This window comes from Bos javanicus, chromosome 5 (assembly GCF_032452875.1).
Source record: "Bos javanicus breed banteng chromosome 5, ARS-OSU_banteng_1.0, whole genome shotgun sequence".
Lineage (NCBI taxonomy): Eukaryota > Metazoa > Chordata > Mammalia > Artiodactyla > Bovidae > Bos > Bos javanicus.
In genome coordinates, this window is record NC_083872.1 from 76,027,473 (window position 1) to 76,052,105 (window position 24,633).

General features: G+C 52.4%; 2 protein-coding genes across 5 annotated transcripts; one reads left to right on the forward strand and one right to left on the reverse strand.

Moving 5' to 3' along the window:
* Window positions 1-1,666: 1,666 nt before the first annotated feature.
* On the reverse strand, window positions 1,667-8,839 carry TST (thiosulfate sulfurtransferase). Its single transcript, XM_061417389.1, has 2 exons — window positions 7,488-8,839; window positions 1,667-2,134 (listed from the first exon to the last, which is right to left on the reverse strand). The coding sequence occupies exons 1-2, from the start codon at window positions 8,080-8,082 to the stop codon at window positions 1,836-1,838; spliced, it is 894 nt and encodes a 297-aa protein (XP_061273373.1). The 5' UTR covers window positions 8,083-8,839; the 3' UTR covers window positions 1,667-1,835.
* Window positions 8,840-8,893: 54 nt separating this feature from the next.
* On the forward strand, window positions 8,894-18,532 carry MPST (mercaptopyruvate sulfurtransferase). Of its 4 annotated transcripts, XM_061417381.1 has the most exons (4): window positions 9,163-9,240; window positions 11,329-11,491; window positions 14,362-14,983; window positions 17,959-18,532. In XM_061417381.1, exons 2-4 carry the CDS (start codon window positions 11,435-11,437, stop codon window positions 18,255-18,257), a joined length of 978 nt encoding a protein of 325 aa, XP_061273365.1. In that variant the 5' UTR covers window positions 9,163-9,240; window positions 11,329-11,434; the 3' UTR covers window positions 18,258-18,532. The 4 variants fall into 4 exon arrangements, with proteins under 4 accessions (XP_061273363.1, XP_061273366.1, XP_061273364.1 ...); XM_061417379.1 differs by lacking the exons at window positions 9,163-9,240; window positions 11,329-11,491 and adding an exon at window positions 8,894-8,989; XM_061417382.1 differs by lacking the exons at window positions 9,163-9,240; window positions 11,329-11,491 and adding an exon at window positions 9,041-9,146.
* The last annotated feature ends 6,101 nt before the right edge of the window (window positions 18,533-24,633 follow it).

Below are 24,633 nucleotides of genomic sequence, written 5' to 3' on the forward strand. Positions count from 1 at the left end.
CCATGGTGATCACTATACACAGGGCTCTGTTACCTCAGAGGGCTGATAAGCCCACCCTGGGGAACAGAGGCCAAGGAGAGCCAGTACAGAGAGGGCAGCAGGGGCTTTCAGACATTGCTCACTCTCTCATTCACTCAAAATGTCCCAAGTATTCACCCTGGGTTTGGTTGCATGCTAGGCACAGAGGGCTCAGATGCCATAGAGTATGAAAGACATTCTTGGGATTACAAATTTGTTAAGAAGAGAGGGTAATTAGTTTTATCTAGGGAAAAAGAGGTGGGGCTCACAGAAGGGCCATTTGAGCTGGGTCTTGACGTATGCGTAGGAGTTTAACAGAAGAGACTAGACTATTAAAGGCCCAGGTGTGATTTTGAGCATAAATTAGGTTAAGGGGAGTGGGAGGGAAAGGAAAGATGTACCTGGAGCTGTCTGAGCTGGTTTCAAAGGGATGAGGGATCAGAGCAAAATGAGAGCAGGGGTGGAACTGCAAGGATCTACTCTCTTCCCCTTAAACCCCAAGGTTACTTCCTTCTCTTGCAGCTTTCTTATTTCCCGCTGCCAGAGTTCTGAGACCTTCTCCCAGGGACTGAATCTGTTTCTCTGGTCCCTCCCCTCAATCACGCCTCTAAAGGTCTTATTCTGAGCCAGGAAAGACACCCAAGGTAGAGACCACCTTCCTTTGGCCCACCTACTTTTTTAAAATTTTTCTTTATAATACGATATAATTTATCATGTGGTGTTAGTTTCAGGTGTACTGCAAAGTGATTCAGTTATACATATATTTATTCTTTTTTCCGATTCCTTTCCCATATAGGTTATTAAAGAATATTGAGTAGAGTTCCCTGTGCTTACAAGTCCTTGTTAATTACCTATTTTATATTAAGAAGTCAGTATATGTTAATTCCAAACTCCTAATTTGTTCCTCCCTCCCTCACCCCCAACCTTTCCCCTTTGGTAACCATAAATTTGTTTTCAAAGACTGTGAGTCTGTTTTTGTTTTATAAGCAAGTTCACTTGTATTATCTTTTCAGATTCCACATGTAAGTGATATCATGCGATGTTTATCTTTCTCTGACTTACCTCACTTAGTATGATAATCTCTAGGCCCTCCATGTTGCTACAAATGGCATTATTTCATTCTTTTTTATGGCTGAGTAATATTCCATTGGATATATAATATGTACCACATCTTTTGTATCCATTCATCTATTGATGGACATTTAGGTTACTTCAATGTCTTGCTTATTGTAAAGCATGCTGCAGTGAACATTGGGTTCATTGAGCATCATCTGATCATCACCATTTCTGAAAGGCCCCAGGACCTGTGGGACACCTCTCTGAACACTCATTTCAAGTGGAGGACCAGTTGTCTTCTCTTCTACCCTCTCCTCCCAGAGGGCTGGACCCACAGCACGAAGGGGTGGCCCCAGAAAGCCTGGGTCTCACCCTCTTTCTGGCTTACTGATGCCCTTTCCAGGTAAGGGCCTGGTGTGCTCCATCTGACAGGCATCAACAGGCAACTTCTTTTGCCAAAACTAAATAATAAAGTGGTATCCCCAGTGTGGGGGCTGCTGTGAAGTTTCCTTCCTTGGTAGGTTCTAAGGAATTTGAAAGAGAAGGAAGTACAGGGCAAGGATGGAACCAAGGAGAAAGAGGCAGACACAGATACTTGAAAAGGCCAAGTTTATTCCAGTGTTGTTGGGGAAAGGAGCACTCTACATATTAATTCTAAAAACTTGTCCATTTCCTTGGCTGAGGAGGCAAAGATTAGCTGCAGGCCACGCTGGATCACTCTACCAGCAGGAGTAGTGGGCAAGGGGAGAAGAGGCCACCACTCAGGCCTTCCCACCCTTCCCCTGGGACACCCGGGTCTCCGGGGGGGCCCGGTGGAACCACTCAAACCAGGAGCCATCGTAGATGGCCACATCGGGCTTGCCACAGAGGTAAGCAGCCAGGGCAATGTGGCAGGCAGTGACACCCTTCCGGCATGTGGCGATGAGGGGCTTTGTGAGGTCCACCTTCTTGGCCTCGAACATGGCACGGAGCTCTTCTGGGCTCTTTTCAAAGCCATCCTCCGTTAGGAAGTTCATGAAAGGCATGTTGACCGAGCCTCGGATGTGGCCCGAGTCCAGTCCTGGGCAAAGGCAGAGGACAGGACAGGGTTAGGAGCAGCACAGGGGGTGGGGCGAGTGGACCTGGAGGTCAGAATCAACCATGGTTATGAGGACAGAGAGCTTTGCAAACAAACAATAACGTCCTTGCCTTTCTCAGAGTTCAGTTTATTCCAGCCCTGGCTACATCCAATGCTCACGACCACCACCCCCACCCCCCATCAAATCTACCTGATATGTTCTACCTGCTTGAGAGGACAGGCTCTACCATCTACTAACCTTTACCTTAGGCAAATTGCTTCACCTCTCTGAGCCTCAGTTTTCTCATGTCAAATGGGCTCAGTGTTACATTCCTATATTATAGGGCTGTGGAGAAGAGTAAATGGGACGAGGAATGCAAATGCTATGGGGAGTACTAATTGCTAAGAACACTGGGTGAAGGGGAGACACAGACCATGCTCTCAGGGAGATTACAGTCTAGCAAGGAAAATAGAGGTTAAATACATAACCAGGATTCACTAAATATAACGTCGCTCTATTTTACAGATGAGTACACTGAGGCTTGACAAAGTGAAAAGACTAGCCTGAGGCAACACAGCAAGGTAAAGGCAGAGCCAGGATTGTGCCGAGTCCCCTGGTTTTCTTGTTAAGCCCACAATGTGTAAAGAGCCTGTGATCCGTTATTAGACGGAAGTTCAAATCCCAGCTCTGCCACTTACCCAGGGGTGACCTTAAGCAGAGGAGAGGCCCCACCTCTGTGAGCCTCAGTGTCCCCATGGGTAATGTGGGAAGGACTGCTGTAAAGGGTAAAGCACCGACTACCTCAATCGGCCCACCACCCTCAGGTGCTGCGGCTTCTCCATCACTTCCCCACCTACCCTGGGGGGCACGTGAGAGTGAGGGCCCTGTGGTTCCTGGAGGACCTTCCTAGCAACCCTGAGAGGCTTTGACAGAAGCAGAATGGGGTTTTAGGCTAGCTCCAGGGTCTATTCCAGAAACTTCTCTACACCTAGTTAGGCCCCTCGGCCAAGTCTGGGCTTCAGAATAGCCATCATGTGGGGCAAATGGAACCGGGCCATGGCTGAGCTGGTGCCATGTGCAAGGCCAAGGCCAAGGCCAAGGTCCAGCCTCCAGCATGGCCCTGGTCACTCCTCTTCCTCAAGTGCCCCACACCATGGCAGACTGGAGTGCCCACTGGGAGTGGGGCCTCCTTGTGTCCCACAGTCCCTGCTTAACCCAGACTGTGGGGCAGGACCAGGTGGGCAGCAGTGTGAGAGAGAGATCTGATCAGGGTAACCAGGGCGCATCCTGGGGCAGTGTGAAGGCAGCTGTGCCCTGTATGTCTGAGCCTCAGTTTTCCACCTGGGAAATGGGGAGATAACCACACCTATCTCACAGGCTTGTGGGGAAGTCAGCTTCAGCAGATAAAAGCCCTTAACAACCTGGGCACCCAGGAGGTGGGCAATCATGCCAACAGTGTCCCGTTCTCCTCACCTCAAGGCCAAAGAGAATTTGAAATTCGTTGGCCCAGTCAAGAGTTCCTTTGATTGACTATAGAGGTCCTGACTTATTATAGTGATTTATGGGTTGAGTATTCTTGCCTGGGAAATTCCAAGGACAGAGGAGCCTGGAGGGCTACAGTAAATGGGGTTGCAAAGAGTCACGACTGAGCGACTAACACTTTATTCCTGTTGTGATTTCATCCTTTTGTGGAAATTTTGTTCTGAGATCTGATGTGAACTGACCCTACCGATGAGGAACAATTGGTCTGTTGGCTTCAAGGGTGTTCTTGTCCGAGAAACCAACTTAAAATGTCTCAGAGAGCTCCCTGGTAGCCTAGTGGTTAGGATTCTGGGCTTTAATTGCTGGGGCCCTGGTCAGGGAACTGAAATCCCATGCAGACACAAAAGAAAAAAGGTTCAGTACCCAGGCAGTGGGCTGGATGAAGTGCATTAAAAAACACCAGCATTTATTGAGTCCTGAACGCTGTTTTGTTTCTTTCCACCCATCCCTGATGAAACAGCTTTATTGTTTTTTTCTAATTACAGAAAAGGCACCTCTTCTGAGTGAAAAAGTGGTGGTAGTAGGGGTGGAGGGGGTGTTCTGTAGACTCTGACCCCCCACCCTGGGCAAGCCTCAGGAGTTGGAGGCCCTCCCTTTTGGCCAGCCAGTGCTCAGGGCCTGTCCGAGGAATTTAAATGAGCAGAAACTGGCCGCCTGCGTAGGGGGAGGGCTGGGATGAACTTGGCCGGAGAACCTGGGAGACCAGCCAACTAGGGAAAAGGCACCTTGCACCCAGGGGCAAGGACTCCTGCTGTTCCTCCAGGCCCAGCATCAGCTGCAGGCTTGTGGCTGTCCTCTCCCCAGCCACCATGCCAAACCTCTGGCATTAGGCACCCCGATGGCTTACCTGAAGAACTTTTCCTCTGTCCACACATTACCATACAGATGGGTCTCCTGGCACTAATGGGGGGCCCAGGCTCAGAGAGGTGAGGTAACTTGCCCCATGACACACAGCACAGGTGTGATGTGCACTCAGGTGTGTCCGACCTCAAAGCCTGTGTACTCTGACTACCCTGAGCCTTCCTAAAAGAGCGGCCGAGGCAGGCTGAGATGACCTCTCGTGATGACCAGTTCAGAGGTCTGGGATTTGGTTTTCCAACTTTGGCCAAGAAGATGGTGGTCGAGTTGGCAAGTTAGCATCCCACAGGTCACTGATAGGTGTGGGCTTTCAAGGCCAAGAAAACCTGAGTAGCTCTTTCTTGCTTTCCTCCTAAAGATACCAAGGAACCCAGTGCAGGCAGCCCCCAGCCCTGCCTGCTGGGAGTCAACTTGGCACCTCCTACCCCTTCCTACCCCAGTCTGCAGCCCTGGGAAGACACACAGGCAGAAATCACATGACCCCATGAAGCAATATGAAGCAATGCTTGGGAGCTGTGACCACCCCATGCTTGTTGACACAGCAGTGGCCTTGGGAAATAACCCCACTTTGATCCTGTGACTGGGATCGAGTTTTGGCCTCAGTGTCTCACTGCAGAAGTTTCTGCTTCCTCTCCCTACCTGCAAAGTGGGACCACTTGGAACCCCCATCTGCCTCCCCTGCTTGGCTGCTGTAGTTGCCCAGGGGAGAATGTATATAAAGGGTCCTGGAAATAACAGTAAGCATTAAGGGGTCAATATTCTCCCTCTTGACCCTCATGGACCCCACTTCCAAGCAGACGGGAGGAAAAGAGAATAAGGTTTATAAAGATACTGAGCTGGATCAACTCCCACCTCCCACCTTTCCCTAAGGCTCCTCCTATAAGGTGAGCGATGGTGTTCAATATGAGGGTTCAGAGGTGAAGGGAGAGGCCTGAGGCCACACCTAGGTCCCACACAAGGATGTAAACTCAGGTCTGTCTGACTCACTTTTCTCCTCTTACAAACAGGACCAAAGGCACTGGGAGCACATAACTGAGGCCAGGTGGGAGGTTGCTTGCCTGAAATGGGCAGAAAGTGGCTATGGGGTTTCTAAGGCCCTGCTTCCAGCTCCTCTTGGGGATCATTCCTTCCAGGGACACCCAGGGCCTGCCACCCATACTCCCCTGGGTATTATATCTGGGTGGCTGAGCCCACGGGGTGCCTTCCTGATCCCATGAGCTCAGCAGAGCCTCCTGTGCCTAATGTCTTGTATAGGAGGCCAGCAAACCCTCTTAGGCTTTACAGACAGCTCCAGGCTTTGTACTGTTCTTCATCCTTCTCAAAGTAGCTTTCTAGCCATTGCTGTGTTTAATAAATACATAGCCAGGGGGGTAGGGCTGGCATTACTCTTTTCATTTTATAAGGGAACTCAGAGAGGCTGAGCAATGAACTGATTGAGGTCCCAGTATAAAGGAGGATCAGGATTCAAACTGGGGCCTGTGCTCCCTGGTCTCCAGATGGGAACTGGAGGGGAGAAGCTGGCTACAAGAGAGGAGCCAGGGACTTTAGAATCAGGGGCTTGCAGGAGGTCCTACCTGCAGCAGCTGGCTTTTCCCCCCTCTCTGAGACTTAATTTCCTCATTTCTAAAATGGGAGAACAGAGGCCGAATCTGGCATCTCTACGACCTCTGCTCATTTATTCTGTTTGCTTCAGGGCAAGCTGGGGGATAGCTAGAGAAACAATTTCACCTCTCCTCCCTGCAGTGGCATCTCAAGTGCCAAGGAGTGGAAGGTGACTTGAACCAAGGCCAGGAGGGAGCTGCAGGAGCTGGTGCCAGGAGCTAAACCAACTTGAATCTTCAACTTCAGACCTTCATAGAGCAAGCCAGTCAGGAAAAACGCAGTCCTGGAGAAAGCCATGGCGGGGAGGGCAGAGTCCTGTGCCTTCCTAGTTCTGCTTCCAACTACCCAAGTGGCCTTGACCCACCCCTTCCTCTGTGTACCACAGCCTCCCCTCTGACTGGAGAGGTGACCTTTCATACCCTCCAGTTCTAAGAGTGTTGGAATGGCTTTCACAATGCTCTCCACAGAGGCACAGAAAGGAAGAGACTTTTCAACAAGTTAGTCCAAATGTTGCACAGGAGGTGGATTCCACAGAGGTTTCCTGAGGACAGTGCTGCAGCCCCCCCGGGGCCATCCCGTATCCTGAGAGCAGTGAGGTCCGAGCCACCAGAGGTGTCCAGGAGAGGTGATGGCAAGACCTCTGTGGTCCTGTTAGGAGGTTCTAGAATGCAGTTCTGAGATTCTCCCCACCCCAACTTCCACCAGTGTAGAACCCTCCCTCTTTGTCTGCAGAAGGGGACTCATGAGCCATATACTTGGAGATGCCTAGCAAAGGGGCTCCCTGCTGGCCCCAGGAGGTGAGGGTGGAGCAGGATGGTGGTGCACCCTGGTTTGAAACTAGGCAGCACTGGGTTCAAATCTGGACTCTGCCACTGAGCTGAGCAAGCAACCTAAGGAAAGTCAGGGGGTCTAGGAGAGCTGCAGGAGGGAGGGGGTGCTGGGGAATAGCACTGTTCATGTTGCTAAGAACTTCTGAAGAACTTGAGGGGTCCTGAGGAGACTTCTGTACAGTGATGCTTGTGTGGCTCATGGAAGCTATTGAGCATGTTGGGGAGCTAGTGAGTGGGCATGGATGTGCGTGGATATGTTGTCAGTTACCTACTGATGCCACTCCACACAGATGCTCGGTTGTACCTTAAGTATGTGGCTACGGGAAAGCATGTGTATGTTCCCCTGCATCATAGCTGGAAAAACCTTTAGGTTGGGCTCTCCCCTTTCATTTTACAGATGGAAAGACTGAGGCCCTCCTGGGGGCTGCTGAGGGCAAAACCTGGAGAGGGTCCCAGACATCCTACTCCCCATCTCTCCATAAGCATTGCTCCCCAGGGACCATCCCCCCACGGGGACACCTACCTACTGCATCTGGCTCCGGCTGTGTGCCCAGGTACCGCCCCTGGGCCCGTGAATCCACCAGCTGAAACCTCTTTGATTCGAGGTTCTCCAGCACCTGCTCGTAGGTCTTGAGCAGGGAGCGGTTCAGCGTGGCTTTGAAGATGGCTGGCTCTGGGCGTGAGGGCTCAGATGTCACCGGGTGGCCCTCCTTCAGCCAGTTCCGGAAGCCACCATTGAGCACGGACACGGTGCGGTGGCCAAACACACGGAACATCCACCAGACCCGTGGCGCATAGAAGCTGCCCAGGTCGTCACCATCGTACACCACCACATGCGTGTCGTTGCTGATGCCCAGGCTGCCCACGTAGTCGGCGAAGCCCGCCTCGCTGGGCAGCATCACCTCGTAAGGCGAGGCCTTGTCCCGACACTCCTCTATGTCAAAAAAGGAGGCGCCGGGCACATGGCGCTCCAGGTATTCCTTGCGGGCCTCGCGGGTGCCCGGCGAGTACCAGGACGCATCCAGCACCCGAAGGCCAGGGCCCACCTTACCAGCCCGGACGGACTCCGCCAGCCACTTGGTGGAGACCAGCGCCCGGTAGAGCACCTGATGAACCATGGTGTCAGCTCTCCGTGTCACCTGGCGCGGGTGGGAACCAGGAAAGAGATCGGCGTGAGGACTGTTCGTGCAGTGGGCTGCGGCCTGGAAGGAGGAGCTTTTCCCCACTGCACTTCCCCAGGGGTGTCGTGTTTATGGCAACCCGGCAGGGTTGAGGTGTGCAGTGGGTTTGGTTTGCAGATTCCCTAGGGAAAGCCTGCTTCCGCCGCTCCCTGCGGCCCCCGCCCGCGCAGAAGTGGGTGGAGCGAGAGGGCTGGGGATAGCGGAGCTGGCTGAGAGCGTGTCCGGCCCTAGAAGCTATTATACTCTCCCTCAGGATCCTCCTGGAGTAGCGAAAAGATGTCCAAGATGGGAGGAGAATGCATCTTGGGCTTAGAGACCCCTTCCTGGGAGCGTAGGGGAGTGGGCACATGGAAAACTGTCCGCTGGAGGCCCGCAGCCGCCCTCACCCGCGTCTCTCGCCTTGCAAACCTTCCTGCAGTCTCTCAGCAACCTGGGGTCTCCCGCCTCCTAAATGCCCGCGTCCGGCCCAGCCTGGTGTCCTCTGCCCGAGTTGGGTCCAGGGTTCCCGGGGCACCCCCGCCCCGCTCTCGCCACCGGGACCCTCCCCAGGGTCGCAGGTGGTTTGGCCGGCGGCCCAATCCCGAGCGGCCCGGGCGCATACCGCAGCCCCACCCCGCCGCACTCACTCGCCCTCGCCGCCGCCCTGGCGCTTGCCACTGCCAGCTGGAGGAGTTGGCAGGTTCAAACCCGGAGCCCGCAACTTCCCGGCCGGCCCACACCATCGCGCGGCCTCCCGCGGGGGGGATCACGCGCCGCCGGCCACTCCATGCGCTCCGGCCCCGCACCGCGCCCGCCCCGGGCCAGTCCCCGAGCTTTCGGCGCCTCTCGAACCCGCGGGGACCCGGTGAGGAAACCGGACGGCAGGCGGGGCTGCGCGGGGCGGGGCTCGGTGGCGCGGGCTTCCCCCCAAGGCCCGGCCAGTGGAAGGTGCCGGCAGCCGAGGCTCCCAGTGGCCCAGGCGGTGGGCTGTGCCGGAGTCTCCTCCCTTTGGCCCGAAGCAGGTTGGCGATGGGAGGAGGGAGGGTACTGCTGAGGGCTCGGGGAGGGGGCTCTCTGCGCGAGGTCATGGCCGAACCCGGAAGCCCCGAGACTCCGGTAACTGCTGCTGTGTGGTTCTTGCCTTTCTTTAGGGGGAGGCCGATCGTCGGGGTGCGCAGAGTGGGGCTCCCCCGAGAGGCCTGAGCAGAGCAAGGGGCCGTAGTCTAGGAGGGAAGAAGCACCCCTTCCGTAGTCTAGGAGGGAAGGACGGCTGTCCGCGGCTGCTGGGGGGCGGCCCCCTGGGCGGGGGCGGGGTAAGGGCAGGGGGAGGGGGTTGTCACCTGGTGACAGGGAGGAGGACTAATAAATCCTGACCAAGAGGCCAGGAAGAGGAGGCCAACTGACCCACAGGCTCCAGGAGAACGAACTGGCAAAGGACTTGCTGGAGTGAAACGAAACTAACATTTGTCAAGGCCTGCTTGGGGAGGCACTTTACTGGGGACTCCTATGGCTGTCGCTTAACTTCCCATAACAACCCTGGGAGTAGGCCAGAAACTTCTTTAAAGACTTGGAAAAGAGTTGCCCAGGGGCTCGCGGTGACATTGAGGCCAGGCCATTTGTTAATCCTGGGTCTGAAGCCCACATGGCAGAGGCTGCTTTTGTTTACTTGCTCATCCCTGAAGTCACATATTTTTTTTAAAAAACTGCCTTTGTCCTTAACCTATTTCATTATAAGTGTATATAATTTAATGTTTAATAATGGCTGTGTTTAACAACCAGTTGGCTTAATTCCTGAAAATCTAACAACTGCTTTTTGCAAGCTATTGGGACATCCCTACCCACCCCTACTCAGTTTTTGTATATTCTATTATGTATGCTTGGAGTGCTTTTTTCATCCCCCTTGGAAAAAAATTCTTTTTATGCTAAAACAATGATAGTATCACAGAAAGTTGTAAAAATTCGTACTTTGATAAGCATTTACCCAGGGAATTCTCTGAGCTTTGTGCTTTGCAGTCAAGGGAGAGAGGGGGCCAGGAAGTACAAGACCAGGGAAGCCCTTGTAGAAGGTTGAGTCTGACTGGACCCTGCTATTCCAGGGCCCATCCCAGACGGCAGCCTGGTGCTTACACCTCCCCTAGCACAGAGTGCACCTGGGAGACGGGCCTGGGGCTGTCCTGTTTGTCTGGGGTCCTTGACTCCCGGAGCAGCCCCACCTACAGCCATCCAGGCCTGCCCAAGCACATTGGAACCTGGTCCACACCCTTCAGTGCACACATGGCCTGCTCTCCCAAAACCTCCTCTACCTCCTATAGTCCTTAATGGGAACTGCCAATCCAGCATAGGGAGTGTGTGTGTGTGTGTGTGTGTGTGGCAGGATGACCTCAGACCTCTGAAGTCCCGATTCTAGACTTGCTGACAATGGATCAGAGGCCACCCATGGGAGTAACTTTGAAGAAATAATGGGATTTTTATGAGCTGTCTTTAATGATTATTAAAACCAGCCATATGCAGGGCATTATGGTGGCGCTTTGATGTTCACTGGGGCTTCCCTGCTGGCTCAGTCAGTAAAGAATCTGCCTGCAATGCGGGAGACCAGGTTTGATCCCTGGATCAGGAAGATCCCCTGGAGAAGGAAATGGCAACCCACTCCATTATTCTTGCATGGAGAATTCCATGGACAGAGGAGCCTGATGGCTAAAGTCCTTCGGTCCACAAAGAGTCGGACATGACTAACACTTGATGTTCATTATTTAATTTTCACCATTAAGAGGTGAAGATTGGAAGCTCAATTATAAGAAATGGAAATGGTTCTGGGCCCCTCACATGCCCGCTCAGCACATACCTGGTTAAGAGGGGCATGGGACTGGCACTGACTTTGGAGGGACTCTGGCTCCCAAGTCAGCATTCTTTCCACTCTAAATAGATCCCTGTGGAAAAAACCAAGGAGCCTCAAGAATGAGGAGTGGGGAGGGGCTGCTGTGGTTCACAATGGGGTCTTCAGGTAGTTCAGTTCAGTTCATTTCAGTTGCTCAGTCGTATCCGACTCTTTGCAACCCCATGAACCCCAGCATGCCAGGCCTCCCTGTCCATCACCAACTCCCGGAGTTTACCCAAACTCATGTCCATTGAGTCGGTGATGCCATCTAACCATCTCATCCTCTCTTTTCCCCTTCTCCTCCTGCCTTCAATCTTTCCGAACATCAGGGTCTTTTCAAATGAGTCAGCCCTTCACATCAGGTGGCCAAAATATTGGAGTTTCAGCTTCAACATCAGTCCTTCCACTGAATACCCAGGACTGATTTCCTTTAGGATGGACTGGTTGGATCTCCTTGCAGTCCAAGGAACTCTCAAGAGTCTTCAACACCAGGTAGAGGCCTGTTGAATCCCTCAACATAACCTAGTGCCATGTAACCCACAGGCACTGTGATCACTCCTTAGCCAAAGCCTCTGGCAGCCTCACCCCGAACATGTCAAATCAGCTTGGATTTTCCCTTCCCCCCACCTTCACACCTCAGGCTGAGCTAGTGTGCCCCCTCCGCTCCCACTGAACTCCAGACTTTCTGCAATTATGTTGTGTCTCTTTTCTTTCTTTTTGGCAGCACTGGGTCTTCGTTGCTGCACCCAGGTTTTCTCCAGTTGCAGCAAGCGGGGGCTGTTCTTTGTTGTGCTCAGGCTTCTCACTGTGTTGACTTCTGTGGCGAGTACCATCTCTGGGGCATGCAGGCCTCAGCGGATGCAGCACTCAGGCTCAGGACTGTGGCTCATGGGCTCTAGAGCACAGGCTCAGTAGTTGCGGTGTACTGGCTTAGTTGCCCCACAGCATGAGCATGTGGGATTTCTCTAGACATGGGATTGAACCCGTGTCCCCTGCATCAGCAGGCAGAGTCTTAACCACGGGACTACCAGGGAAGTCCTGCAATTACATTCTCTTGAGCAGGCCTGTGGCCGCTAACTCCCAGGGCCTGGTCACATGGGTAGCATGGTTCCTAAAAGCCCGGCTGCACCGAGACTGAGGGAGGGACTGGGTACCAGATATCACACTGTGGACACAAGAGGCCCTGGTCATCATTGACCTTCAGGCTGGGAAACTTTGGCCTCAGAAGTTACAACCCGATTGTACATCTTGAGGCTGCCCCTGACCAGCTCTGTGACTATGCTATGCTAAGTCACTTCAGTCGTGTCCGACTCTGTGCGACCTCATAGACGGCAGCCCACCAGGCTCCCCCGTCCCTGGGATTTTCCAGGCAAGAGTACTGGAGTGGGGTGCCATTGCCTTCTCTGAGCTCTGTGACTAGGGCAAGGCATTTTTATCGCTAACCACCAGTGGTCTCATTCAGAAACAGGCAGCCCCACCTAGTGACTGCTGAAGGCTGTGTTGCTTAGTACGTGGCCTGCAGGGGCACTCCACAAAATGCTCTATTCTCTACCCACCTCCTTCCCCTTGGTGGCAGGGCTGCTTGGCATGGGTGCAAGGTTGCACCCTGCACTGGAGGGTACACAGCCAAGGTGGTGGGTGGAGCTGACCTGTAGCTCGAACTCCACCTACGCAGCCACGTGCTCTGGTGGAGACTGTGCCTCTGCCTGGCAGAAGGGGCACCTTTCTCTAACCTGCCCAAAGGCACCTAGGGTATCCACGCGTTTGGAGCCTGGCCCTGGAAGGCTGTGAGCTGACTGTCAGCTGTGCTGACAGTCATGGTGGGCTGGTAAACTGCTATACTCAGAACTGCTGGCCTGCAAGGGAGAGAAGAGGGTGAGGAGTGAGGCCCTAATCGCTGTTTCCAGAGAGGAAGAAAGTTAGCCGCTCAGTTGTGTCCAATTCTTTGTGATCCCATGGACTGTAGCCCACCAGACTCCTCTGTCTGTGGAATTCTCCAGACAAACATATTGGAGTGGGTTGACATTTCCTTCTCCAGAGGATCTTCCCCAGGAGATTGAACCCCAGTCTCCTGCATTGCAGGCCAGGAAAGCCCCAAGAGAGGAGTCTCAAAGAGTGAAATCAGACTTTACTGAACTGCCTGGCAGTTGCTATGAAGCCTGGCACCACCACCACTTCTTAGCTGTTGACCCTTGGTCTTTTTTTTTTTTTTTTAAGTGAAGTCGCTCAGTCGTGTCGGACTCTTTTCGACCCCATGGACTGTAGCCTACCAGGCTCCTCCGTCCATGGGGTTCTCCAGGCAAGAATACTGGAGTGACCCTTGGTCTTTAGTGCACTTCTGTGAACTTCAGTGTCCCCTCCAGGAAACAAGGAGAATACAAACCTTCTTGTGGTTACTCATATAACAAATAATTGAGAGCCTACTCTGTGTCCTGTAGTGTTCTAAGGTGTTGTGAAGATTAAAGCACACATAGGGATGAGATGGTTGGATGGCATCACCAACTCAATGGACATGAGTTTGAGCAAGCTCTGAGAGTTGGTGATGGACAGGGAAGCCTGGTGTGCTGCAGTCCATGGGGTCGCAAAGAGTCAGACAAGACTGAGTGAGCTGAACTGAAGGAGGATTAATTGACTAATTCCAGTTGCTAGTCCTCTGAGGCTGTTTAAATAAATATTTGATGAATGGGTGAATTTCACCAGGGATCTTGGTTGATTGTAAGCAAAGCTGAGCTGCACCTTAGGGAGGGGCTAAGAATTTGCCCCTACTTGCCTTTAAGTGCCAGGAGCTTGCGTTCTAAGTCACTTCAGTCCTGTCCGACTCTACGACCCTATGTATGGACTGTAGTCCACCAGGCTTCTCTGTCCATGGGATTCTGCAGGCAAGAGTCCTGGAATGGGTTGCCATGCTCTTCTCCAGGGGATCTTGCCAAACCAGGGATAGAACTCAAGTCTGTTATGTCTCCTGCATTGGCAGGTGGGTTCTTTACCACTAGGGCCACCTGGGAAGCCTGCAGGGCCTTCTCCTAATTGGGCTCTCTCCTTATCCACCCCACCTCAAACAGTGGTGAGAGCCATCACCTTGCCCCCTCTAAGGGGTCATGGTCATTCTGGTGATTGCTCTGTATATATATCTCAGGCTTAGCAGGGCAAGGGAGGGGAGGCTCCTGGTGATCTAAGTCTGTATCTTGGGTTTACCACCACTGGTTTTCCGTGTTCCCTGGACTCTGCCCTCCCTAGGCTCCACTGCTCCCTCGGGCCCTGGGCCCTGGACCCGGCCCTCGCCCCAGGGGCACAGGCGTTTCCTGCCCCTGGGCCACTGGCCTCTTCCTTAATACCCTCCTGACCTCCTCCTTGTCGCGCAGGCCTGCAGCCCCAGTGTCACCGCCGCCATGGCTTCGAAGCAGCTCTTCCGCGCGCTTGTGTCAGCGCAGTGGGTGGCTGAGGCGCTCCGGGCCCCACAGGCTGGGCAGCCCCTGCGGCTGCTCGATGCCTCATGGTACCTGGCCAAGCTGGGCCGCGACGCGCGCCGCGAGTTCGAGGAGCGCCACATCCCGGGCGCCGCCTTCTTTGACATCGACCAGTGCAGCGATCGCACGTCGCCCTATGACCACATGCTGCCCAGCGCGGCACACTTCTCAGAGTACGCAGGCCGCCTGGGCGTGGGCGCCGCCACCCACGTGGTGGTCTACGACGCCAGTGATCAGGGCCTCTACGCGGCGCCGCGCGTCTGGTGGATGTTCCGCGTCTTCGGCCACCGCACGGTATCTCTGCTCGACGGTGGCCTCCGCAACTGGCTGCGCCAGGGCCTCCCGCTGAGCTCAGGCAAGAGCCGTCCCCAGCCCGCCGAATTCCACGCGGTGCTGGACCCCGCCTACATCAAGACGTACGAGGACATCAAGGAGAACCTTGAATCCCGGCGCTTCCAAGTGGTGGACGCCCGTGCCGCCGGCCGCTTCCGGGGCACAGAACCCGAGCCCCGAGACGGTAACCAATGAGTGAAGTGCCCAGGAAGTCCCTGCCTGAGCACTGCCCTCGCCTCACTCTTGCCTTAAAGGGTGGGGTGGTGGGGTGTCAGCAGAGATTCACCCCACAGCATGGGGGTGCCGGCTGAGATCTAGTTTCTAGTCGTCTCACTGGGCTTTATTCTAAGTGAAGGCGATAATATTTGCCCTGCCTCCACCCCCAAACTAGTTGGAAACCCAGAATGCCCTGTATAAGTGTGAGAATCCAAACAGCCCCCTCCCAGTACTATGGATGGGGGTCACTGCCAAATGGGAGGAGGGGACAGGCCCAGTTGGGGGAAAGCCCCACATAGATGGTGCTTGATCAGGTCTACCACCATCTCTGAGGGTGATGGAGCCAGGAAAGAGGAGAGAGAAAGTGGAGAATGAAAGTCGTCAGAGGGGCCAAAGGCTAGCAGAGAGCAGGACAGAGGAGCCTCAAGTACGTGCTGCTCCAGATTGGAGCAGAAACTGAATAGAGGGTGGTTGCTGGCCTCGGCTGGGGTAGGGCCTCTCCCACATGGTCTGGGATCCCCATGGAGTTCAACATCTGGCTGCTTCCTGAGATCTGGGGAGAGGTGGCCATTCTAAGGCTTCACACTCCGTTCTGTAAGGAGCAGGGTTGGGAAGGGGTCCCCACAAAGCAGGTGGATCAGTAACCACTTTGGTGTGAGCTTTTTAATGATCTCACAAGAGGACTATCCCTGGTGGTTGTTTTTTAGCCGGGGAGTCGTGTCTGACTCTCTTGTGACCCCATGGACTGTAGCCCACCAGGCTCCTCTGTCCCTGGGATCCTTCAGGCAAGAATATTGAAGGGGGTTTGCTGTTTCCTTCTTTCCCTGGTGGTCCAGTGGTTAAAAATCTGCCTTCCAATGCAGGGCACATGGGTTCGATCTCTGATCGGGGAACTAAGATCCCACATGCTGCAGTGCAACTAAGCCTGAGCCACAACTAGAGAGCCTGTTCTCTTGCAACAAGAGAAGCCTGTGTGCTGCATCGAACACCCAGCACAGCCAAAAAAAGAAAAAGATCCCACAAGACGGGTGCTCTTCTCATACAGAAGGGGACATGGAGCCTTAGAAGGGCCACCTTTTCCCAGATCTCAGGAGGCAGCCAGGCGTTGAACTCCAGTGCACTACCTTTAACTGCACTGAACAACCAGTAATCCCCCAGTCATTTCTCTCCTGTGTGCTTTGAGGAGGGCGCAGGGAACTTGCCTCTTCCTCTGGGAAGTTCTCCCTGAATGGATCCCTCTACCCCTGAATCAGGGCTGGCTGGAGCTTCTTTTTCTAGAGCAGCTTGGGCTCACCCTGTCCTAGCACTGTTAGGGTGATCTGAGGGCAAGGACCATCCATGCTCCCATTGCATCCTGAAGACTAACCCAGCAGCTGGATGGTGTCCAGAGAGATTTTGTGAATTCACAAGGTCCCGACACAGGGAACCCTGCAGAGCTGTGTAGACATGACTGTGGGAAACTGCTGATGGCCAAGCTTTTTTGAACCTAAGTTAGTGGCAGTTTGAGATGGTCCAGCCTAATAGGGATGCCACCTTGAACCTGTGGGACCCTTCAGCTTAGCCCCTGGGTGGGGGTGGGGGTGATGAAGCAATGTAGGGCAGCGAGCCAGAGCCAGACCTGGGTTCAGAGCTCTCCCCAGGTTGCACTAGCTGTGTGGCACCTGGCAGGTCACCTAGTCTCTGAACTGCAGCTTCTGCGTGGGTCAAGTCAGAGCAGAACATGGAGCTTAAAGGATGCTTGAGGGTTAAATGAGAGCAAGTGTGTTAAGCACTTAGCTCTGTGTTTGCACATACAGGGTGCACTTGAGAAACGGGAAGTGGGATAATTAACGTGTGCTTCCCTGGCTGCGGGTCTTTACAGGGGTGCTTAATGCTTACCTCCATTGTGCTTGCTCATTCGTAAAATGGAAGATAAGGGTAAATGCCCAGCCGGCCTGTCGTCAAGGTGAACGAGCTGATGAGTATACAGGCTCCTGCTAAATCAGCGGAGAATATCAGTGTCCCCATTGTCCCCCCTCCACAGCCTGAGACCTGGCCTGCTTGATGCTCTCTGCCTGAGATGCTCTCAACTTCTACCACCCAGTCCCTTCAACCTGGTTAAATCTTATTCAGCCTTCAGGGCTTAATCAGAGAAGCTTTCCTGCCCCTCCCCCTCCCAGGCAGTGGGTCCTGCTTGGCAGCACAGGCTCTGGGCCTCTCTACTCCTACTAGCTTGGGCCAATCTGTTCCATGTGCCTCTATCTCCTCGTCTGTACAAAAAGGAGAATAGTAATTGCTTTCCCATAGTATTAGAGCAAGGATTAAAGGGAGAAATACAACTGAGGGGCTCCTAGCACAAAGTAAACCCTCAGTAAGGTCAGCTACAGTGATTCCTGTTACTGTGTATTACTGTTATTTACGATATGCATTATATCCCCATGCTACCCAAGAGGGCCTTTTAGTAACACCCATCATCCCTGGAGAAGGAAATGGCAACCCACTCCAGTATTCTTGCCTGGAGAATCCTATGGACAGAGGAGCCTGGTGGGCTACAGTCCATGAGGTTGCAGAGAGTTGGACGTGACTGAAGCTACTGAGCATGCACACACGCAAAATAATGAGTATGCCAGCTTGCATTTACCTAGAACTTCCTCTAACTGTCAGCACAGTCAGTCTTCAGGAAACCTGGGGCAGAGTGTGGCTTCTGTGGAGTCTGAGTCCTGGGTTCAGAGCCCAGGCAGCAATTCACTAGATGCATGACACTGGACAGTAGCGAACCTCAGCATCTTCTGTAAAACAGATTCCTGTACAGTGGCTGCCTGGGTTTCCTGCTTGTGCGGACTACCTGAGATGATGCTTAGAGGGTAGCGCCGTGGCTGCATGGGAAGTTCTCAGTCCCGCAGGGGCCATTCCTACCGCCCTTGTGCAAACGTTTGTTCCCTGCCTCCTGCTCTCCTGTTGCAGGCATCGAGCCCGGCCACATCCCCGGCACCATCAACATCCCGTTCACGGACTTCCTGACCGAGGACGGACTGGAGAAGAGCCCCGAGGAGATCCGCCGCCTCTTCCAGGACAAGAAGGTGGACCTGTCCCTGCCCCTGGTGGCCACCTGCGGCTCCGGCGTCACAGCCTGCCACGTGGCCCTGGGCGCCTACCTCTGCGGCAAGCCGGATGTACCTATCTATGATGGCTCCTGGGTGGAGTGGTACATGCGTGCCCAACCCGAGGACATCATCTCTGAGGGCCGGGGGAAGATCCACTGAGGCATGGCGGGACACAGGAAACTTGGGTGACACCCAGCCAGCAGTACCCAGCCCAGTGGTTCCGACTCTGCTCTGACCAGGATAGTGTTTCTTCCTCCAACTCAGGTGGTACATGGGGCGACACCCCAGAGGCCAGGAACTCTGGACTTATGGGCTCCCAGTGGAGGCAGCAGAGAAGGAGGCAGCGGGCACAGGGGGAGGGGAGTTGCCCTTGTGGTGCTGAACTGGAGCCCCACTTCCCTTCTGTTGAAGAAATAAAACAGTCAAGTGCTAAACCCTTCTGACTGCGGGGCTGCCTCAGCTCTCCTCCACTCCTGGGCTGACGGCTCCAGCATGCCCAGCTCGGGAGCTCCATGGAGCCAGAGTGTCTTGAGAACCGTGTCCCTTCTGCTTTCTGAGCGGTGCTGGGGCCCCAGAGGCCTTCCAGTCCCGAGACCGAATGTCTCCCTGACAGCTGTCTTCTACTTCTTTTGCTGCATGAAAGAATGAATATGTTAGGCACTCAGCAGTGTCTGACTCTCTGCAACCTCATGGACTATAGCCTGCCAGGCTCCTCTATCCATGGAATTCCCCAGGCAAGAATACTGGAGTGGGTAGCCATTCACCTCTCCAGGGAATCTTTGCTGGGGTCTTCCTTCTGGCTTCTGGGTTATTTAAGGTGAATCTTTTGTGGTATGTCTGGAGTCCCACCCAAAGCTGGCCCCTCCCCATGGGTAAGTAATACATCTCATTTCAAGACAGATGGTTCCAGAACTTAATAGGAGGTTGTACCACACCGAGGAGGCCCATTCTAGCCCAGGATGTTTTGGAGAAGGGCAGAGTTTAGTCAAATTAGAGGAGAATCCAGTTCTAGACTCTGAGAGCCACCCTTGGAGCCTTGCCTTTGGGGCTACCTGGGGGTGGGCAATATGAGGAGCTTTGATCCTTTCTGCTTAAGGAGAAAGAACCCTTATTCCCCAGGTTTCTCAAGGGTAAGGAATCTATTCTCCTCCTTCCATGTTTGTTCTTTGTGCAAGGATGGACATGGGTGTCAGAAGGCACCAGGTGCCCTCTGTTGGAACCTGGGTCACCCCTCCCCCAGGCATCTTCCAGCCCCCGAGGCATCTCTTGGTAGCAAAGGCCCAGGTGTCAGCCAGTACTGAGGGGACCTCCAGAAGGAAAAAAAGACCAGAAGGGGCAGACTTACCCAAGCTCGCATGATGAACTCACAACATAGCTGAAACCAGATCCAGATTTTCTGACTCTGAATTTACTTTTTTTTTTTCACCCAAGACTCTGAGTCGTCTCTCCCAAGTCCACAGGGATGGTGGGGAACCAATGGGACAGAATCCTGGTTTTCTGAACAAAAGGTCTAAAATAAGTCCCACCTCTCTGAGCCTCAGCTTTCTTACCTATAAAATGGGAATAATACATACTTTTGAAGAAGGGATTTCAGACAAGGACCTGACCAAGAGCCCAGCAGCCCTGAGCCCTATCTTCATAGCTCAGGGCTTCTTCACCTTGGGGCAACTGACATTTGGGCTGGATAATCTTTCTTTGTAAGAGCATCCTGGGCATCAGAGAATGTTTAATGGTATTTGTGGCCTCTATCCATGAGATGCCAGCAGCACCAACCAGTTGTGAGAAAAAGAAATGTCTCCAGATAAAGCCAAATGTCCCCAAAGAGGCAAAATTAACCCCCTAGTTGAGCACCAGTGCTGTGGGAGCAATGGCCATACTTGATGACAGCAGTCAGGACCAGTACAAACAGGGATCTCCACACGGAGGGAACCCCCATCTCCCCATCATGAACCCTTTCCCCTGGGGGCTGAATTTAACAGTTTAGGAATTTTCCTTTCCAGCTGATTTCAGACAAACCTCGTTTTCTCCCTTAAAAATGTCCCTGCCTCTTCAAGGAGTTGGGTTTGTTGGCAAACACACGTGAGGTCTGATCTGGCTTCCAGTTCCCTTGCCCCATGCAAGGCTGCCTGACCTTGGACACAAGGCTGAGCCCCTTTGAGCCTCAGTTTCTTCATCTTTTGTCGTTGCTGTTAAAATTTTATTTGTTTATTTTTGGCCATGCTGGGTCTTTATTGCTGCACATGTTTTCTCTAGTTGCGGTGCACGGGCTTCTCATCACGGTGGCTTCTCTTCTTACGGAGCACAGGCTTTAGGGCTTGAAGGCTTCAGTAGTTGCAGCTCCTGGGTTCTAGAGTGCAGGCTCAGTAGTTGTTGCACACTTCCCTGACTAGGGATCGAACTGGTGTCTCCTGCACTGGCAGGCAGATTCTTTGCCACCAAACCATCAGGGAAGCCCCCATCTTTTTCTTTTTAATTGTCTGCTTATTTTTGTTGTGAACCACACGTGGGATCCCTTCTCCCACCAGGGATTGAACCCATGCCCCCTGCATTGGAATTGTGGAGTCTTCACCACTGGACCGCCAGGGAAGTCCCAGTTTCTTCACTTTCAAAATGAGTGTAATCATACCTTCATTGAGCAACATGGGGATTCAATGAGAAAATCCATAGCAACTGTTTAGGTTGGTGGCAGGCACAGAGTCAATATCGAGTGTTACTGTTATTTTGTAAAGGACTTTTACTTTATCAGCATGTTGAGTGTCTCTCGTACTTCCAGCATTGGGGGAAGGGAATGTGAGTATGAGAATTATGTTCCAGCCCTGGAAAAGCCTCCCAGCTAGGAAGGAGAAACTGGCCCAGGGTATATTTTTAGAGAGAAATGGTGAAATGATCTATTTTACAACAGACTTATTTCACAAGAGCCTTTTGATGAAGGTGAAAGAGGAGAGTGAAAATGCTAGCTTAAAACTCAGCATTCAGAAAACTAAGATCATAGCATTTGGGCCCATCTCTTCATGGCAAGTAGATGGGAAAACAATGGAAACAGTGACAGACTTTGTTTTCTTGGGCTCCAAAATCACTGCAAACAGTGACCACAGCCATGAAATTAAAAGACGCTTGCTCTTTGGAAGAAAAGCTATGATAAACCTAGACAAGGTGTTAAAAAGCAAAGACACCTCTTTGCCAACAAAGGTCCATCTAGTCAAAGCTCTGGTTTTTCCAGTAGTCATGTATGGATGTGAGAGTTAGACCATAAAGAAAGCTGAGTGCTAAAGATTTGATGTTTTCAACCTGTGATGCTGGAGAAGACTCTTGAGGGTCTCTTGGACAGCAAGGAGATCAAACTAGTCAGTCCTAAAGAAAATCAACCCTGAATATTCACTGGAAGGACTGATGATGAAACTGAAGCTCCAGTACTTTGGCCACCTGATGCAAAGAGCTAACTCATTGGAAAAGACCATGATGCTGGGAAAGATTGAAGGCAGGAGGAGGAGGGGACAACAGAGGATGAGATGATTAGATAGCATCACCAACTTGATGGACATGAATTTGAGCAAACAGGAGACAGTGGAGGACAGAGAAGCTTGGTGTGCTTCAGTCCATGAAGTCACAGTGTCAGACATGACTTAACTACTGAACAACAACATTTCACAAGTGGAAAGACAGGCTCAGGGATATTGAATGATTTGCCTAAGGGCACACAGCTGTTTTGAGAGAGGAGCCTAACAGGAGTTAGAATTCTCAAAGTAGGAGCCTCTCTGGTGGATTAGGAAAACCTGAGTTGGTTTTCCCAATTTCAGGATCAAGGGGAGAAGGGAGTAGAACTCAGGGTTTGGATACACATGTGGCAAGGTTGTGGAAGGTGGCCAAGTATCTTGAGCCAGGCCCTGAGTTTTGAGCAAAGAGATTTGGTCAGGCTCCCACCCCCCAACACCAGACACATCACCCTTCCCTCCCCCACCCCTGCCCACCAGCAAGGAACTCGCTAATCTGACCTGGGGTTTTTTTCCTCCTGGGAAGGTTCTCCATGGATCCAGAAAAGTTCAAAGGCAACATACTCGGGCATGGGAGAAGGGAGACGGAGACGGAGATGTGCCTTTCTAGATTTCTCGGAGCTGCGGTTGGTTTAACTTTGGAGGAGTTGGCTAGGAAAGACCCAGGGCCTTCCTGAGCCCTGCCTTGCAAGTCTGAACTCCCAGAATAATTAACTGTTCCCTGCACAGCACCCATCCTACCTTGCCATGTGTGTTCCAGGAACTTGCAACATCGTACAAACAGGGATGATGAAAGTTTTGTTCATTTGGTAAATATTTGCAGAGCACTCCCCTCTGAGTCAGGGACAACTGGAAGTTTGCAAGCCTCGTCTCACATGTGCATTGGATTCTGTCCACTCTCTGGCTTGTTGCCTCTAGGGATCATGGCACCAAGGAGCCCCCACCCTGCACAGTGGGCTGAATAATGAAGTGATGTGCTGATTCAGTCCTGGCTCTGCTCGAGGCCCCAGAAGGTCTGCTTTCCAGACCCTTCTCAATTGGGGCCTCAGTCATCTCATCTGGAAAATGGGAGCAAACTGCCCTGCTGCATACAGGGTGGATGTGATGTCAGATAAGGGAGCACTCCAAACTATCTAAGACATTTTCTACTGTAGGTCATTCCCACTGAAAATAAATAACCCCAGCTATATAAGAAGGATGGAGCTTTATTATCCTTAACATATGGAGAATGAGTCACTTGGGAGGTGAAATTTTCAGATTAACTGAAGCTTTATAGTTTTTTAAATTAACTTTTATGGGAGTATAGTTGCTTTACAATGTTGTGTGTCTGCTGTACAGCAAGTGAATCAGCTATGTGTATACATGGTGGCAGTTTAGTCACTAAGTCTTGACTCTTTGCGACCCCATGGACTGTACCCTGCCAGGCTCCTCTGTCCATGGGATTTCCCAGGCAAGAATACTGGAGTGGGTTGTCATTTCCTTCTCCAATATGCATCCCCTCTTTTTTGGATTTCCTTCCCATTTAGGTCACCACGGAGTACTGAGTAGATTCCCCTGTATTATACAGTAGGTTCTCACTAGTTATCAATTTTACACATAGTATCAATAGTGTATATATGTCAATCCCAATTCATCCCACTCTTTCTTTCCCCCTTGGTGTCCACATGTTTGTTCTCTACACCTCAAGCTTTATCATTTTCAGTTCAGTTCAGTCACTCAGTCATGTCCGACTCTTTGCAACCCCATGAATCACAGCACGCCAGGCCTCCCTGTCCATCACCATCTCCCGGAGTTCACTCAAACTCATGTCCATCAAGTCAGTGATGCCATCCAGCCATCTCATCCTCTGTCGTCCCTTTCTCCTCCTGCCCCCAATCCCTCCCAGCATCAGGGTCTTTTCCAATGAGTCAACTTTTCACATGAGGTGGCCAAAGTACTGGAGTTTCAGCTTTAGCATCATTCCTTCCAAAGAACACCCAGGGTTGATCTCCTTTAGAATGGACTGGTAGATCTCCTTGCAGTCCAAGGGACTCTCAAGAGTCTTCTCCAACACCACAGTTCAAAAGCATCAATTCTTCGGTGCTCAGCTTTCTTCACATTTTAAGCACCCCCAAATTTAACAGTGGGTGGGACACAGTATACTGAGGGTACAAGAACTCTCTGTGGCTTTGTTTCATCACTTTACTGTGAGCACTGTTTGCCCCTAAACTAAATGGACCCCATTGCTGTGACTTTCCAGTCCTCAAGTCCTTGCATCTCCAGATCGTCCTTGACCACTGTCCATCCTGGTTAATATCATGCTCTCCAGAGTCTCCATCTGCTTCTAGGTGGGCCCACTCTCCAGATGATGCCAACTATTCTAGGGCTTAAACCACTGGTAAACCAGGGCCTCTGGCAACCCACTGGGGTCCACTGCCTGCAGTGCCATCACCCTGCTCTTCTGTCCATGTCCCCTGTCTCAGTGTGTATGGCCACCACACAGGGGTCACCTGTGCCCAGACCTGCCTGACAGCCCGTTCTCCAGAGTTGGCCTCTCTTCCCCATAGCCAATAAACACCCAGGCCCATGATTTCCACCTCTGTTCTCATTGCCTTGGTACAGGTCACCACCCCCACCCCCATGCCAAAGACACACAGATACAGCCTGTCCAGTCATTAATTCCAGCACAAACCTTCAGGAACAAGCCTTGTACTGGGATCTGGGGCATGGAGGATAAAGATGTAAGGGGAACTTGCCTAGTGGAGAGGGGCAGACAGATAGGCCATGATAGGTGTGGCAAGGAGGATCTAAGAGACGAAACAGAACAGGAGAGGGTGGAACAGATGGCTCTGGGTCTGAGAGGCTGGTCTGCACAGGCTAGTAGCCTCTTTCTGAATCCCCTGGCCCGTACCTCCTCACTCCACGTGGAACAACAACAGGGGATGGGGTTCAAAGCCCAGCCTTGGGAGGCATTTGGACCTCCAGCTCACTGGCTATGAGTGTGCTTTGATTTCCTCATCTGTCATGGAATAATCCAGTACCCACCTCACAGGATCATATTGATA

Coding starts and splice junctions, on each gene's coding strand:
- TST (XM_061417389.1), bottom strand. CDS start 8,082: ATGGTTCATCAGGTGCTCTACCGGGCGCTGGTCTCCACCAAGTGGCTG. Junction 2,135..7,487: donor GCCGGAGCCAGATGCAGTAG/GTAGGTGTCCCC, acceptor GCCTTTGCCCAG/GACTGGACTCGGGCCACATC.
- MPST (XM_061417380.1), top strand. CDS start 9,154: ATGGGAGGAGGGAGGGTACTGCTGAGGGCTCGGGGAGGGGGCTCTCTG. Junction 9,241..14,361: donor CCGGAAGCCCCGAGACTCCG/GTAACTGCTGCT, acceptor CTTGTCGCGCAG/GCCTGCAGCCCCAGTGTCAC. Junction 14,984..17,958: donor AGAACCCGAGCCCCGAGACG/GTAACCAATGAG, acceptor CTCCTGTTGCAG/GCATCGAGCCCGGCCACATC.